The 18271-nt window shown below is 36.3% G+C and overlaps 1 protein-coding gene across 1 annotated transcript in view; it reads right to left on the bottom strand.

Annotated features, from left to right (window-relative positions):
* LOC104042565 (RP1 axonemal microtubule associated) overlaps positions 1-18271 on the bottom strand; it is a 177882-nt gene that overhangs the window by 26566 nt on the left and 133045 nt on the right. The window contains exons 44-47 of the mRNA XM_064445442.1: positions 13337-13589; positions 8285-8526; positions 5621-5747; positions 3865-4013 (exon numbers count right to left, since the gene is read on the bottom strand). Of these exons, the coding sequence (XP_064301512.1) occupies positions 3865-4013; positions 5621-5747; positions 8285-8526; positions 13337-13589 (771 nt within the window). The remainder of the gene's footprint in view (positions 1-3864; positions 4014-5620; positions 5748-8284; positions 8527-13336; positions 13590-18271) is intronic.

Below are 18271 nucleotides of genomic sequence, written 5' to 3' on the forward strand. Positions count from 1 at the left end.
AATCTGTTGCTAACTGGCTGTAACTACTGACTAGGGAATACCATCCGGGAGGTATCACTGAGAACTGCACAAATCTCAGAAATCTGCCACTAACTTCTAGGGTTATATAAAGCTCCAGTTATATTCTTTCTTTCTGCTTTTCTCCTCAGAGTTTCTGGCAACCTTCACCAGTCTTTCCTTCACTGTGATGATATTCCATATTTTCCAAGTTTTCATCTGAATAATCCTTCTGTTCGATGACCAGACCACTTTAATGTTCACTTCTGTACTACAGTAACTTGGCTAGCAGCCTACCACTATGCTGACTATATTTGGATCAATGGCATTTTGCAGTTTTTTAATCATTATGTCAGATATGCTTTCCATAAGAGAAGGTTTGTCTGCAGTTACAAAATAGTGGTATTCCAGATGCGATGTGATGCGAACGCTGCAGAAAAATATTGACTTCCTACTAGCGGTCACAGTACACTGTCCCACATTCTGGCCATATTTAGTGTATTTTGGCATACGTGAAGTAATTTTTTTAATTGCCAATGCTTAATCTGTAAGTGAGTACTGAAACTGAACACCAACAGTCACCTCTCACTGTCAATTTTTGTATGTGCTGCAGTTACCATGGTACCAACCTGAGCAGTTGATGTCTAAATATAGGGCAAGATAAAGGATATATCTTTTCAACAACTAATAGAATGAAGTAAAAATTCAAGGAGGTTTTACTGCTTCAGTAACTTAAAGTACTTAAAATACTGGCCACTTTCATCATTCAAAGATTAAAATACTTATATATCGGTCATAACATGTTCAGTGTAGTTTACTGGCTTTGATGGTTTGAAGAAAGCCACATTCTCAAAGAACAATTTTATGGGTAACTCACAGCCATATGACAGAGCATACAGCAAGTCTATCAACCCCATATAAAGAAGCACAAAGAATTTCAGTCACTGAAAAATGTTGGGTGCCAGAAGCCATATGAAGATACCGTAAGGATTTCAAACAGCTGGGCCCTGTTTTTTACAGGATATCTGCACTGAGTATACTTGGTTCAAAAAAGTGTTTGTAGTGGGTAATATTTATCAGACTTAAACTGACTCATGAAGTATGAATAAATACTATTAGGACTTCATGAAAGCTGAACTGCACGAAGAAGTGCACTGAAATTCCTTGGTCTACCCTTTCAGTTTTTAGGAGAACATCAAACAAGGCATCAATGTCATAGCAATTTGAAAGAATATGGTTCTTGCGGCACTAGTCCTCACACGCATGTGCCTGAGTAGATCACTGGAAGCTCAGCTCTCTCGGTGACAGTGCTGCTCTCTCAGGCATGGGTGAGCTGCAGGGAGCTTACTGCTGAATTATCATGCACATTACTTTATCTACCAGTTCTCTGGTGGTTTCACAGGTGTAAGGACTTTGGAAAGACATGAAGCAACTTTTCAGATATAACAAGCTAATTCAGTCTTTTACTATCATGTAACTCAGCTCATGTAAATAAAAGACCTGTTAAATGAGAGAAGCGTATCTCCAATCCACTGCAAAGTCCCCTGAATATTTAGACATTTCTATGTATCTCTGCATTGCTAAACTATTGTTTGTAGCAGCCCTGACATTCTGTAAGACTAACACCATATTTTGATGTGATTTCTAACAGAAACACCGTTCCGGTTCACTTGCTGTTACTGTATAGTCAGGGGAAAAATTACTGCAAGGAAAAGCACATTTTAAAATGTCAGAACAACTGTTAAGATTCAGAATGCAAATTCTGTCTGTTATACTCCAAAATCCCCTAAACCACCAAGTCCAGACTCTCTGACTGCAGGGGTGCTCGGCACAATATGTGATTGGGCTGGTATAGAAAGAGACATTCTACACTTGAGAGCCTTTTTGGAGATTACTTATAAAGGGAAGAAAACATTGGGAAATTTCCAAAACATGTCATGAACAAAATGTTGCGGCAAAGGCAGGAGTCTTGCTTGCAGAATCAATTTACACTTTGTCAATTAACCAAATAGCTTTATTTTCTCTGAAAAAGGAGCGAATCAAGACCTTTCTGTGTTTCTCCATTACTTATCTACAAGCAATTTCTTTATAGGGCCCTAAAATATTCCTATGCTGATATCTACTTTTAGAAATATAAGGATACTGTGTTAGGTTCGCACACTGCTCCTATAAAATGTCAAATAAGTAATGAAGAGATGGGTACATGCCAGCTCTGCCTCTTACTCTGTAAAAGCGAAAAATTCTGTGCCACACTGATGTAGACGCAGATACTATAAAAGCACCCTTCAGGTGATGAATCTTTGTCGTTAATTTCTGTTCTCTTTGGCAACATTTCTGGATGTGCATCCCTGGTCCCTCTTCATTGAAAACTACCAGTCTAGAAATCAGATTTCTCACCTGTAGAATTATGATTTAAGGAGAAATCCAGTAAAACTTACATTAAACTAACTTTACTACATGAGGACAAAAGGACTGCATCTCTAAAATCCAATTAAATCAGCTTATCAATAAACCATAATCTGAATTTCAGCATTAGGGAAGACAAATGTGCCTTTGTCAAAACTGAGTACCCTCATCCACAAGCACTTTGTCCCTTAAAAGTAAAGATTTAAACTCTCTCACTTTTCCTATGAATAAGCATTTCACGTAGGTAAAATCCAGTAAGGTAATGGCCCAGTTCAACTCCCACTGAATTAATGAGGCTGGGGGTAGTTAGGAGGTGGGCTCCTCCTAGTCCCACATAACATGCCTCTGTTTTGGTTATCAGTCTAAGCTGATTTGCAAGCTCGCTTCCTTAGAGAAGCTCTCATTCATTTGGCAACAAACACCAGCAGAAGAAAGTAGTTTACTGCACAGTATTTCCAAAAGAGGAACAGGATAGAATACCGTAATCACAGTATTCACTGAGATTTCAGAAAGGTGGAAGAGCGCACACACTATAAGAAAGACAGGTAGCACTGTTTAATGTAAAATACACTCAGCATTTCTGGTTGTGAGACTGGTGTTTCTTTTTCTAAATTTTAACTATTCCAACTCATATTTTCTGTAGCAGACATTTGTTTCAGAATCTTTCTTAAATTGCTTTAATCCTCAAATTTGTTTTCATATGGAGATCCACTGAAAATATTGCTTATTCCATGTTTAAAAAATCTAGTGACCTTTTCAGCTGAAAATTTTGCTTCCTCTATCCAGAGCTTCCAACAGGGACTAGGTTTTATGTCAGAGATAGACATTTTGCTACAAATCCGCCCACGTTTCTGCAGCACATTCGGTAACTAAATACCCTCTAATTTCTGTTTATATTGACAATGCTACAGGCAAACGCATGTCTGGCAACTATGCTGGTCTTTGATTGGTCTACATCTATGAGCTGCAAGACTCACTCCTGCACAGTAAATGAATGACTGTCTTGGTAAACCTCGGAAAACTATGGAGGCTAGTGACTGACTGGAGAGAGACCGAGAGCCAGACTGAGGGGCGGACTGGCAGTGGAAAGGCAAAAGCCAGAGAAAGGAGTCTTATCCTGAAGAGTGGCATGGGAAAACCAGAGGTATTAAAGGGAGTGGAGTATCTTTATAAGTCTATGAATAAGCAGATATGCAGGAAAACCACTGGCACGTCACTGAAGACCTTCAATATTTGCAATATTGAAGCTAAAAGTACTTGATATAGTCACTTTATTACTTCAGCAGTATTGTTAGCATGAGCTGCATAACCATGAGTATTTGCCACATAAGATAGATCTAGATATTCACATACACGTGTGCTTACAATCACAGAGCTAGACTTCCTAGACTCTTACTCCCATTAAGTCCATGTGAATTGGACTGGGTTACTAAAGTGTAAAATATCATGCAGAAATTTTACCTTTCCTTTAGTGAAATTATCATCTCCTTTTCTGATTAATTTTCTTCTGCCAGTATCTCCCAAAAGACCTTGCAGCATGACGTACACCTCTGCATCTGTTCCTGACCCAGGGGAGTCTCCCGTAGTGACATAGAGAATATAGCTTTTCACTGTTGGGAAAAAGAGATCAAATGTTTACCAAAGCTTAATCAGTTAAAAAATATGTTATTTAATAAATTACTACTATTATATTTTCTTTTTTTGGTCCTGCCCAGAGTGATCAAAAGGCCAAACCTTATAATAATGCTTTGAAAAGCACATAGAAATACATTGCAATTTAAGAACCACTATTATAAGGAGTAATAAGCTAAATAGTTTGAGTGGGCCTGAAACACAGGCAGAAGAGAAAACGAAAGAAAAACACATCACAAATTGTTATAAAAACATGCAAATAATACTCTGCCACACACTTGCATGCATTTAAATATGTAACACTCCTATGAAACAGTTCCTAGGCTATGGATAATACTAAATTACTGAAAAAGCACATCTCTTCTGTGAGGCTCGCGGAGTTCAAATGAAGCTGAACTCTATCAGAGAGATGGCAACTTTCATGTTTCCTCTGGATCATGGTCCAGTCAGTGGCTGGCCACTCTACACTGTACCAATTGCAGTTATTGGCCTCAGCAGAGGATTTCCAGAAATGTTGTGTGTTCTCTGACGTGTCATCTTACTTAAAAATCTTCAGCTGAGCGTTTCTTGGATGACTGTTTATGTCAGGTACCTGCTGGTGCTCCCAGAGAAATGCATAACATACTGGTGATCTGGCCCCCAAAACAAGAAAGAAGCCACATCCCCATAACATTCAATTGAAAAAGAGAAAAAACATGGGGAGAAGGTAAAGAAAATAATATCTGTCCTCATGTTAAATGCTCCTTGGAAAGAGGAGCAGCATTTGTAAAGATTTAAATGTCTGTGCTTTTCCAGAAAAAAAAAATATTAAAGTATTTAAAAGACAAAGAGTGTTCCCAGGGAATACCCCAACACTTGAGGTTCTGCCCAAGTGTTTTTTTTTGAGACTAGCTTTGAAAGCACATCAGAAAAGGCAAGGAATACACAGATTACTTGTGCTACTGATCTGAACCCTTAACTCCTGGGAAACACTTGGAGGAGACTGAGATATTCTCTTGGTAGAAAATCCATTTAGGACAAGGGCACTTCCATTCCTCACTAACTTTGGTTATAAAACCTCCTAAGAAACACAGAGCAAACTAAAATAATTCAGTCTTGAGGTGATCAAGACACAACTCGCGTGAAGGAGTTTCATGACATATAACTCTTAGGTCACAGAATAAGAATGCCTGAAATTTTAGGAACGCATACAGATGAGCTTTTGTTGTGATGGGCCATGGATCTTCCTCTTATCTGAAATTACATTATGAGAGTTATTTCCTCTTGATTTCCTTCATTTCCTCTGGGAGAGAACCAAATCATATTAAGGAAAAGCTGAACTCTGAGTACTGTTCAAAACTTTTTAAATATTTTCCATGCTGTATGCTTGCTCTTTTATGTGTTGCAGACTGATACCAATCAGACTTGAATGCACGATGCTCGGTTACGGGGACTGAGGTTTTTTTTTAAACACTGGAGTGGACCTAGCCATGCATCACTAGCTAAAAAGCATCGAAAGTATCTGCTAAATCCTTTGGACTGCTCTGAAAATCTCAGCCATCGTCACTGACCAAATCTTTTCCAGCGTTTCTGGTTTGTGACAAACCTGCTGGAAAAGGAGAGCCAGCTGTCAGAACTGGAAGCTCAGCCACTCTTCTTCCTTCTTCATCTGCAAAGTTGCGACAAAATGGAAATTCTAGAACATTTTTACTTTCTCTGTGTTGAAGCTTTACCTTAGAAAAGAGCAAAAAGAAATACCTTCAACATCTGTTGTGCTCTAATGGAAACTATAGCAAAAGACTTGCCATTAAACAGCTATGACACATCATCTCAATATTCAAAAAGTAGAGGAAACAATTTTTTCTAAAATTTTTTGAAAGCAACCTTTTAAAAGAGAAGGAATAGATATCTTTCCTAATTAAAACATTGTCAACATTATCGCTGTAGAGACTGCAGTAAGGGAAAAAATATTTGGAATCATTCAAAAAGGTTCCTTTATGTAACCTATTCATCCAGCATATGGAAAAAAAAGAAGTGTTGATATGCCCATTTCAGCTTGTGAGAAATGTCAATATGCCACAACATTTTTCAGTGCAGAATGTTTTCTCATTCTAAGTAATGGGGGAAGGAAAACAAAGTGTTTATGGGAAAACTGAAAAACAGAAATTAAGAATATTTTATGTCATGTACATATATCTGTTCATATGTTTTATGTGAATATATAGAATAAGTTACTAAATATTTTTAGTCTCTATGAAATTATGTATATTAAGTAATAAAAGGGTGACGCTGAGCTAAGTAGCTTAGTCTTACTCTAAGAAAACATATTTTAGTAATGAGGTGTCTTACACTGTGGTACTACCAGCTACACTGAGATAAAGTACCATTTTCTAAACTATTTAAAGCTAGACCAGGCAACATATTTGGAAATATGTTGCAGGACGTAACCCTGCTTTGAAAAGGGCACAGAGAATTCACTCGTACATTTCTTCATGACCTAACTCATTAAAATGACCAAACCCATAACCCAGTAAGCTTAACCATCTTCGGTTAGCAATTATCACTGGGAGATGGTAGCGTTGTTTTGCCTTTGAAAGACTCTTATGGTTTTTCATTATGACAGACGCATTGAAAAGATTTTTTTGAAGTGCATTGTAAAGTATAATGTTAATACAATTTCCCTTTCATTCTAACATCTACATTCCTGAATGGTTTCTTGAAATTCAGATTGCATTTACTGTGCTTTACTTCTTCAAGAAGTGAAAGAAGCAAGAATAAAGATGTTAGCTATTATATGCTTCAGAAATAAAGCATACCTTAATTAATTTTGTTCTGGACATATTTTATAATAATTTCAATTTCTTCAAAAAGATCAAGAGAATTATTTTGAAATTATGGTTATAAACGTGAATTCTGAATCTAAATATGGAATTCAACCAGCTGCACCTGCATTTACCTGTGATAGAGGTGGGAAATCTCAGACTCTCTGTAAGGTGCAATCTTGTAAAACCAAAGTAAAATAGCATAGAAATTGCCATCCTGGTTCTAACTAGCAGTGTAAATAGACTGCTAACCTGTCTTTAATAACAGATATTATCCACAACCTCTTATGCCAACCTAGTTGTTTCATACAAGGATTCGGTCAGTCCTGCTATGGAATCCATGGAATAACAGAGGAAATGTCTTACTAAAACCCCAATAATTTACATATACCCCAAAGCAGGGACATGTAGATTTTCTTTCTCTTTCTAATCCTACCTAATGTAAATGTGCATCTTTTCTGTACTTATATAAATGGTGTTGATTTTTTTATAACTCAGCTTTGAGTCATTGTTCTGAGCTAATGAAGTAAAACAGGCTAATAGATGTCACTGTTTTCAACTGCCAGGTTTCTGTTCTGAAATTTTTAGTGTGATCCAGTGTCTCCTACATTATCCAGCAATCACTCTGAATTTTATCAATAGATTTGTTAGATGACTATTTCATCTGGCTGCAAAGAAGAAATTAACAAACTGCATTTAGACAACATTTAAATGTCAGGGAGTTCAACTCACTAATATAATGTATTGGACGGGAAAATTTTTCTCTCCAGCTTTTAATGAGAACAAAATAGAAACATTAATGGACAAAAGTGTGTCTGCAATTTGAAAGAAGATGATTCTTTCCCTTAGACTTCTTTTTATTCTGCCAGCATGAGAGGACAAATATATTTTTTTTTTGTATAGAGAAGTGCCACAGCAATTTCAGTGCTATGTCAGATTTTAGCTTCAGCCTCTCGGACATCAGAAGAAGGATTGTCACTTTTGCTATTCACTTCTTTTTTTCACATGCCAACTTAAAAGGCAGATATTTTCATCAAAAGGCATTTCTACTGTCTGGCTTAATTATTTGCCTTGGATCACTGGGTCTACAACATATAACAGCCAATTTGGAGTTATGTAAATACTGCAATCTATGCCAGTGGGTACAGTTCTGAAAGGACACCACTGGATATGCTATAGATGATGGCACATCTGTATAAATGCCCTCCAGAAATCCATCTAAGTTTACAAGATTTTTGTTATCCATAGCTATCCTAGTGTTTTGAGCAGTGTCTGAAGGTATCACTCTACAAATGTTGTTACCAGATGCACTTATTTTTGTAAATTAAAAATCATATAATTTTAGGTAGAACTGGAAACTGGAAGCAATAACCATACAATATGAAAAAAAAAAAGAGAATTTTACAATAAAGACACAATAAGTAATTGCTTTAGCTTTTATTTTTTACCTCACGGCAATGCCAAGTCTCTCCTTCTCCAGCTTCTTCAATTTCTAGGCGAACTTTGAATATAGTATTGAATTTCTTACTTAGTTCAACTGACGTCTCATAAATCTCCTTTTTTTTAAGGGATCCTTTGGGGAATATGACTGAAGTACAGGTACCTTTTTCACCACATACGGTCAGAGACATTTTAGGATTCATGGAACTAGAAGTAATATCACTAGTTGTGACAAGGACATCCCACGTCCCTGTTGAAACAAAACAGTAGAAAAATATTAATGGGTTTGCTAAATATCCAAAGTAATACAGCAATTTGTTGCAGGCTGAGTTAGTTACTAGCAACCCATTCCCACCTTTGCACTGAGCTAAAATATTGGCATGTAACAGGTTGACTCATTATCATTGATTTAGTGAGAAGCAGATTTGGACACCAGACCTTCCGTAGTGACAGCTGACCCTTTAGAGATGAGCCAGTCCAGTAGCACTGTGCGGATGAGACTGCCAGTTCCATATTAGGGACTTAAGAAGAGCCATGCCAATCTGTTGATTTTTTCCCCTCATAAATGTTTCCTCTGATGATTTTAATTTTTTTTTCTTACTAATTACCACTCCAAAGCAGCATATTTTCTACTAGATAGTACTGGTTATCAGGTTTGCCTTTGGTCAGGGGAAGGTATTTTTTCATTTTAACTCTCTGAGGAGCTACTTATACCTGAATGTTAAAACTTACAACATATATCCTATAACAAGATGCTGATAAGGTAAACTGGTTCAGAGCTTGAAATGTGATATTTTTATTACAGATCACCACAATTATCTTGCCAGCAAAGTACAAAACTTTATCCATTTCTTCTGTGAAGAAGTGATGTTTGCTGAGAGATTAAAAATAGTCCTATATAACAGCACATAGATTTGCCTATTTTAGGGACACAGAAAACACTTAAAACCAGAAGTTTTACTTTAAATAAAAAATGCAAAATTATACTGAAAAATAGTGGCCTGTGTTCAAACAAAAAGTCTGGTTTGAAGCACTTAGTCTCTTAAACATTCTAGATGAACTGGCAGATGCCTAAAGACTCATAAGGACTGCAGACTGATACCAGGTAGGCTCCTGACTAACTTCTGTAACTCTATATTGAACAGATATTTAGTTAAACCTCCAATCAACAAGACAGTTTTCTGGATCAGAAACTGGTACCTGTCAAAAAAATCCCACTGATTTAATATTTTAAATTCATGTTAATAGAATATATGGAAAATTCAGGGCTGTCAAAACTGTTCTATTTAAAAAATCATGACTCCTACAGAGAGGCTCTGGCCACCTGGGCTGGTGCAGAAGTGAGCATGACCATTGTTTTATTAAATAACCTAGCTCTGTTTATGCCACGTGAGGCAAAGTATGGATTTAATAATTTCAAATACCTATTTTGTAAAACATGGTATTTCAGTTTGAGTAATGGAAACAGTGGCTTTCTGAGTTTATGTCCATAGCCCTGTAAAGTCCAGCTTCCTAGCCACAACAGGCAAATCTTTATCTCTTACTATAAACTAGTGCAAATAAAGTTTTATGACTTTAGGTCAGGTGAGGATCTGTGCCATAAATTCAGGACTTGGTGAAGGTAAAAAGTAAGTACTCACCATCTTTAAAATAATCCAAAATAACTTCAGATGTTATGACTTTATGGATAATCATAAATAGCTACCATTTTCATGTCTATGAACGTTAAATATAAATGAAACCAATGATACCCATGAAAATGTGGAAGTAAAATGAAAATTTATCATATCCCCTGTGACATAATCCAAGATTTTTTAGCCCTTTAGTGCCGAAATATTAAGCCTTTAAACTATCAATGTATAAATGCCTAGGAAGGCTGAGTGGAAGGACTATCTCTGTCGGATCATACAACACCATACACTGCTATTACATGTTTATTGTATAATCTCTATTAAATTTGTCAAGATCCAATTTAAAAGCAGCTACATTAAGCTGCTTTCCTTCTCTTTAGTTAAGTCTAAAAGAGAGCTATGCTAAAAAATCATTCTTTCATTCTCAGAAATCTTTTAATTTTCACAGAATGGCATTAACAGGCTGCCGAAACCCATTTATTTACGACAACTTTGTCTGTTAGCTTAAATAACTCTTATCCCTCCTTGATGTGCAAGCCACCATGAATCTGATAGATCACACTGTGTCCATTTTGAGCATATAATTTGCTAGTCTGGATATGTCAAGGTTTTTCAATACCCTTTCATAACAAAGTCTTGACATATTCCCAGTCATCATGTCATCTTCATAGCTATTCCAGCTTGAACCAGTCCTTCTGGACAGAGGTGGCCACAACTGCACACAGCATTCTTGGTGAAATATCATTGTTTCTCTGTAGCGGCATTAATTCTTTTCTATCTTCACTGATAATGCCTACATATGTCGTGGGGTCACAATTACTTTATTCACAGACAGGTCAATTACTGTCTAAAAAATTGTCCTGCAATTATATAGCAAACCCAGGTATTTCTTCTAGTCATATCCTGCTAATGAACTCTTGTAGCAGAAATCCTTACAAGACATGGGGACCCAATAGAGTTTTTAGACTCTTAGCTACTACTTAGTTCCTAATTTAAAAAAAAAAAATGGTGGAAATTAGAAACTTGCACCAGAATTAAGAGTACCAGAATAGAGTTGGATTTACACCAAATCATATTCAAGCTTTGTGCTGCAGAATTCAGCTTCACTGCTTTCCTCCAGTTCTCAGTTTATCACACAACCTCTTTATCTCCTGATAGTACTCTCAGCTTTGTAGCAGCAACAGCTTTCATCAGCGTATTCATTCTCTCTTCTCCTGTTCTTTACAATTCTTCATTTTACTACTGTTTTCCACTTTCTTATTATTACCTAAAAATTTCCCATAAAGCAAATAAAATTCAGTACTGGAATTTAGACCAATTAGACATTATTACATTTCTCTTACTGGAAAATATTTCTAAAGAGTATCAACTTTGTTTTATAATCTATCTTTAGTAAAGTCATGATGCATTTCTTCTCATTTCCTATTTGCCTCTATTATAACTATTCTTTTCTTCAAAGTGCATTATAAAGGTTTGCATGTGGTTGATTACTATGTCTATAGTCACCTACATTATGCTTTTTATTTTTAAGAGGGAAGCATTACCATTGCTATTTTTAAGTCATTCCTTTTGTCTTCATAAAATTGTTTTAAATCCTTGCTGCTAGATCTGCCACTTTGTTTCCCAATTCCTTCAGTATTCTGGGCTAACAACTCCTTTGGTTATCACTGTTTGACTCCATGAAGCTTGAAGTTCTCTTTGCATTTCAGATTTGGTGGTTCCCAAGAACCTCATTCCTATTACTAATTTTGGTTTTGCTTCCCTTGCCAACATTATGGTTCCTTAATGAAAACAGAGATAAAGTATTCTATTTGTTTAGGGATTTTACCAGCATCACCTTTAGTCTGCACTCTATTGTTCCTGCATAGTTACACATCTTTTCAGATTATTTTTATAAGTAAATGCATAAAGAACCTTTACTATTTGTTTTAATTCTTTTATAAAATCTGACTCAGCTTGACATTTAGTAAGTCCTGTTGTATCCATGTACTTTCTGACCTCTAAGGTATAGCGCTCCTTGCTGATCAGTCTTTTTTTTCTCCATTCCTTATAGGCTGCTGCTTACTTGTTATATTTTTTCTCAAGTTATTATACACCCAGACCAGAACTGATTTTCAATAGACACAGAGCTCAGTATTAATAATCATAGACTAAAAAGTATTAGCAAGTGTGCACTCAGATTTTTGAGGACTATCTGTGTGTGGGAAACAGAGGAAAGGCAATGTTTTTACATAGCTACATTCAGACATTAATTAAGGTGCATAAACAAGGATGCAAGATTTCTCTCACTTTCATGTTATCAGTGAAGAATGATATGACAGTCTCTGACCAACCTTGGGCTTCTGTTCTGAGTTACCCTCAGGAGACGCCTGCCTATGGATTATGCAGGGCACCTATGGAATCTATATTTTAGAGACCTGGAATACTTGCGGTGGTGCAATACAGCTAATTCTTATTCTGAAATTGTCACTACTCTATATTTCGATAGTATTCGGTCTTTTTGTTGTGTCAGTGACATTGTCTTCCTATTTCCTTAGATGATATAAGAAATTCGCTAGTGGACTAAGTACAGGTAACTAAATATGAGAATACACACTACTGACTGTGTCTGCAGCTATGTATAAATAAAATTCTCTGAGCATAAAATGAAGTACCCATAAGCATAGAAATTAATAAAAATCAGTTTACAAAACTGCTGATATAAAATGCAAATTCACACCTTTACATTAGTTAAACTTTACATAGTTTGGTCTACCAGTTCTGATTCATATTTCATAAGTGGACCCAAACCAACATTTTACACTTCAAAAAAGACATTTGAGAGAGCTAAGAAATCCAATACCCTGGCAAAGCATAAATGACTTATCATGTTTTCGGTGTCTAAGTTGTTTCTGAATTTTGGTCTTTTTTTCATTAAACAGTTTGAAAAGGATATTGGGTTCAGGTCAACTAACTGTTTGCAAGAACTTGTGCCATTGATGTAAGTAAAAAAGAAAACTGCAAATAAAAGCAAATGCTTTCTGCAAATATATGAACATACGGGAAAATCTCATTCTGCTAAAAGAGTTTTTGTATCTCTTCTTGTGATTTCATTACTGTTGCAGGAGCCTTCTGCTCTGCATTGGCTGCCATATGGAACAACCCACCTCTTTATGCTTCAGCTTTTTTCTAGCCTCAACTAAAAACATTGTTCCTTCATTGCCTCCGTCATGTAATAGTTCCCTTCTGCTCTAGTCTTTCTTCCCTGAATATTATAATTGTATTTACCAGCTCTGGAAAGTGGAGACACAACTAGTGTGAGAGATGCAACTCACATTTAAGCGATATGATTTCTGTATTTTGGATTTAGTCTTAAAAATAACCCCCCGAAAAACATAAATTACAATTAAAACAAAAGCTGGAAGGAGCTTTGATGATTTTGGACCTTACCATAGATCTTTCCCGTCAACATCCCATTCCTGACTTTTCCAAGAAGTTTCAACATCCGTTCTGTCTGTGCATCACCAACTCCAGTGTCTAACCATTGCTGGCAAAGAAATATGTATTGGCCATCAGTCTTGCCTGATTCATGGATGACAATTTGGTCCAGGTACCATCCAGCTCCATAACCCACATTATGGTGCTCAACAAGCACTTTGCTTAACTGTCCAAGGTCTACTGCTCTCATTTCAGAGATACAAACCTGAGAAGGTAATGGCAAAATAAATAGCAAACTTATTAAACCATATATTTTGTAACCTGTCTTTAAGATTATGTTTGGAAAGACAGATTCCTTTCAATGCTGAAGTATCTTTTCCTTTCTGATAGTAAAGAAAAATGTTATAGGCTGTCATTCATATTTGGAGACTCCGTTCATAAAATATGTGGATCCTTGAAGATGTACATTTTTCCTTGTTCATGATCACTGCATCCCAAGTTTTATTATGAAAAACATTCCACTATTCTGAGTAGAAAGAAATCTCTGATCATTAATTTACTTACAGAAATCTCATGAAAATTTAAGTTCAACCAATCCCTCATAACCAAAAGAAAGGGAGTGCTTCAGATATCAGGACAGGCCTAGTAAATTGAACTTTCGTTTAGATAAAGCATTTTACTTTTAAATATTTCAAAGTCTTTTATATTCTAAGACATCCTATTTTTCAAATTGGAAATGTCGTATTATTCAACTCTGAACAGATATACTGACACTGTTGATGACTATGCAAACAAAGGAAGATACCGACATTAGAAACTATAACTAAAGCTGTGCACGCATACAGGCAAGAATTGATGTGCTCTTCGGATGTAAATAGACATCTGTTTAAATATTGCTACGGCTACCAGTAAACAAAAGCTAAATGGCAACTGCACTAGTGCATGTTGGGATGAATAAATTATGTGAGTGAGAGAATGAATGTGTTCCGTGCAAGAGATAATATGAGTGGGTGGGTAGATACATGGGCATGTGTGTGGGTGACATTAAAAAAAACCCAGATGGATAGTAGAAACAGATGCTGTAATTTTTATTTGTTGCCAACCAATTTGCCACTAGGCAGGAAAAAGCATGAGGACCAGAAAGCAACGAAGGAAGAAATGATTTTTATAAAGAATTATGTCATCTGGTCCATTCTCCTGTCTGTGTTGGACTATTCTCTACAATGTGCTCAGAAAAAGAAAACATCAGGGTTGTTATTCCTATTACAGCCTCAGGACTTCCAGCGTTCTTACCTTGATATAGCCACGATCTCCCCAGACAGTTACCATGGCAAGTTATAGCCCTTCATGCAATGCATATGTAGCCCAAAATAAGATCTAGCTGTGAGGAACATCTTGTAAATAACTTTTTAGGAGTACTCATTGCTTTTTAATTTTATTCTTTGGAGTTCTGAGCCAAATACGATTTTCTTGTCAGTCTACATGACCCTTGACTTAGAGGAAATAGCCTGTATTGCTAATATTCATGTTCCTTCACAGCTAACTCTATCTGAAAAAGGGACCTATCATTAGTCTCATTCTTTGTGATAATAATTAGCAGTCATTAGACAACAGTGGTCATAATCACCCATTGCTATCAATGAATTCTCATAATAACACATTAAATTGCCTACTCCCTCAGCATTAGCAAGAATGTACTTTTGGATGATGTCATCACACTTCTTTTTTTTTTCCCCTCAGTATAAAGACATTTGGAACTACATTAAACACACTACTGGGAGTGTAATTAATGAAAGCCAAAAGGATTTTGTTTAAATTGTCTTGCTTTAGATAAAGTGTTAGCTAGGCAAAATTACAATCCCCATTTATTTAATCCATTAAACTGGTGAAAAGTTAGACATACAATTACTTAAATAAATATAAACCAGCCTTACCTTTCTGTAGGAATTAAATCAACTTTACTCTCTTTACGCTTTGTTGCAATTTTCTGTCTTCTTAGCTTTTACTTATATTCCAGCCCTTTATCAGTCAACAGAGAACCCTTTTTTCATATCTCAAGTTTCCTTAACTTTGTTTTCTTTGCCTGTCCATTCCATATTTTCCAGTGATATTGCTGACGTAATCTTGTTTCTCAAGACAGCTTGCCCTTTACATCCCTTCCTTTCACCTTCTATTCTTAGATACTCTCACTAAAACCTCATTCCCACTTTTTTATTAATCTACTTCTATGTTACAAGACCGTAAGACTGGTAGTAGTATGTCAGACCGCAGATCCATCTAGTCTAGTATCCTGTTGCCAACAGCTACCAATAATAGATTTCTAGGGAAGAGTTGAAAAACAGGGCAAATATATAGAGATGCTTCTTGAATATAAAGTCTCTCAGGTTTTAGCAATTTGTGGTTCAGAGATTTCCTGAGCCAGAGATTGTGTCTTTGCACTTAACAGCTCTCAGTGGAAAGTTGTCTTCCATGTCAATGTGCAATAGCTTTTTGCGCCAACCTACATTTTTACCATCTGCAACATCTTGTGCAAGAAAGTAAAATGGATTAATTATGCACTGTGTAAAAAGCCACCTCCTTTTGTTTTGAATCTGCCACCTGCAGGTTTCATTTAATGCTCTTGAGCCTTTGTGTTTCATGAGAAAGTAGAATTACTGATTTTCTCTATGCCATTTTGTGTTTCTTATGTCCCTCTCCCTTCCCCTCATCATTCATTTTCCAGGCCAAAAAGTACTTGCTTGCTTAGTTGTTCCTTGTATGGAAGATATTTCATATCACTTGACATTCTTCTTGCACTTCTTAGGCAAGTGAACCCAAACAAAACACAGCATCTATTAAAGAACTCACCTGGAGACATGACTGTATTTCCTGCTTTGGGGTGGCTGGGTTTTTACTTTTTCTAATAACTCCTAAACATTTGATCTGTTCTGTTTTCCTTTGGTTTTTCCTCTACTGAGCACTGGGCTGACATCATTACAGAGCTATCCTAATGCCAAGGTCACTTTCCTATGGGAAAAGCTATTTCAGAGCCCATGATTTTGCATGAAATTTTAAGGGGTTTTCTCCCTCACGGCCACTGCTTTTCATTTAGCTACAATTAATTTCATCTGCCATTTTATTACCCAGTCATTCTGTGTGAGGTCCTTCTGCAATCTCTGCCACCAATTTTCGTATTTATTACCTTAAATAACTTAGTATCATCAGAACACTTTGCCATGTTGCTGCTCAACCCTTTCCGAAGAATCTATTGCACACTGAAGAACATGAATACACAAAATAGCTAAACTGAAGAAAACTTTCATTGTCCACAGTACAAAATAGCTCACCTAAAACAAAGGATCTGCTTGGGAAGGCACTCAGCACCCTTCTCTATTGCTCAGTATAGTGGTTCTGATTTCTTTAACACTAAAAGCTGTATCCCTGACTCTGTATCAACATCCAGCTTGACAGTGCCATGTAAATTATTTCTTTTCAGACCTCTTCTCCAGATTATGTCGCAAACTATGTACCTTTATGTTGTTCATTAACTCTTCTAATTGCCTATAAACACTTGCCCTCGAAAATGCTGAGAATTAACCCATATTTTTAATAACATCTTCCAGGCAATCAACAGCACAAACCTCTTCCTATATTTTAATAACACAGTTTGGCCTAAGGCAGCAGGCATTCTGCAATAACATCTTCCAAAAAAAAAAAAAAGTTGCAAGAGACTGTAAAAAAAGGAAAAAAACCCATGCCTAAACACTTTGGGTGGGAAGACTATGGCCAAATTATTAAATATCTCCCAATGCATAATAATTTCACTAGACACCAGGACAATAAATACTGTTATGAATCAAGAACGAGGTTATTGCTATGAAATGGAGAGAGTAACAATATTTTTAAGGGATGTATTTAATACAGTAGTAAATAAAAAGGGAACTTCATTGAAATATATATGCTTACCTCTCTTCATTCTTGCCTAAACTATCGGTTATCTTCATTTCACAGTGGGAAATGAGGGACACAAGGAAGGTAAAAGTATATATTCAGATCATCAGGTAAAACAGTGGCTGAGCTTAGAAATAAATGTAGGAATCTTGCCTGCGAGTGCTCTATACGCTATATCACACAGTCTGTTTAGAGCAACAGTTGCCTGAAGACGGTACCTAGAGCTGAGCCAACAGAACTCTGATGAAGACAAAAGAGAAGCAGAGGAGGTCATCGCAAATTTTTAAAGAGATTGCAAATGTATTACTGAAGCATCAGAAAAAAAATATAGGAAAGCGTAAGTAGGATGATTAAAGAGACATTCTTCTACACAAGGAATAATAAACAATCCAGTGACAAAACAAGTGCACAGAGGATAGAAGTCTGTAAAATCAAGAATAGCAAAGTGAGGGTGACGGAGAGAAAAACAGTCACTGTATCTTCTGGTAAAAGAAGGAGGGAAATCAGGTGAAACTAGTATGTGTAAGTTTTACATAGGTTGCAGATAAAGTGCAGTCCATACTATCACAGGAGACTGTGGATACTCATCTCGTGTTTAAAAAGAGTTTACACAAATTCATAGAAGAAAAATTATCAATGACTATGGGACACAAGGATGACATGGCTGATTTCTATGTTTCTATGCTTGAGAAAATATTTTGACATTTTAAAACAAATGAAGGAAGATCAGTCTTCAGAAACTCAGGAAGTCAGAAAGTCTGAGGGCAAGCAAGGCTAGCAAAGCAGTGGAACAGGTTGCCTGGGAAAGTTAAGGCATCTCAGCTATGAGAGTTCTTAAGAAATTATATGAAATAAGTACAGAGGATCCTGCCTGATCCACTGTAAAGTCTCTTTAAATCCAATCTAGTCATATCCGGGCTGGGTCCAGGGTATGTGTGAACATGTTGTGTAGATATAATCATCAATATGGTAATCAGCAAAGGTTGACCAGAAAATCTCTCCTAGGGTTTATCTTGA

This window comes from Phalacrocorax carbo, chromosome 2 (genome assembly GCF_963921805.1).
Source record: "Phalacrocorax carbo chromosome 2, bPhaCar2.1, whole genome shotgun sequence".
Classification (NCBI taxonomy): Eukaryota; Metazoa; Chordata; class Aves; order Suliformes; family Phalacrocoracidae; genus Phalacrocorax; species Phalacrocorax carbo.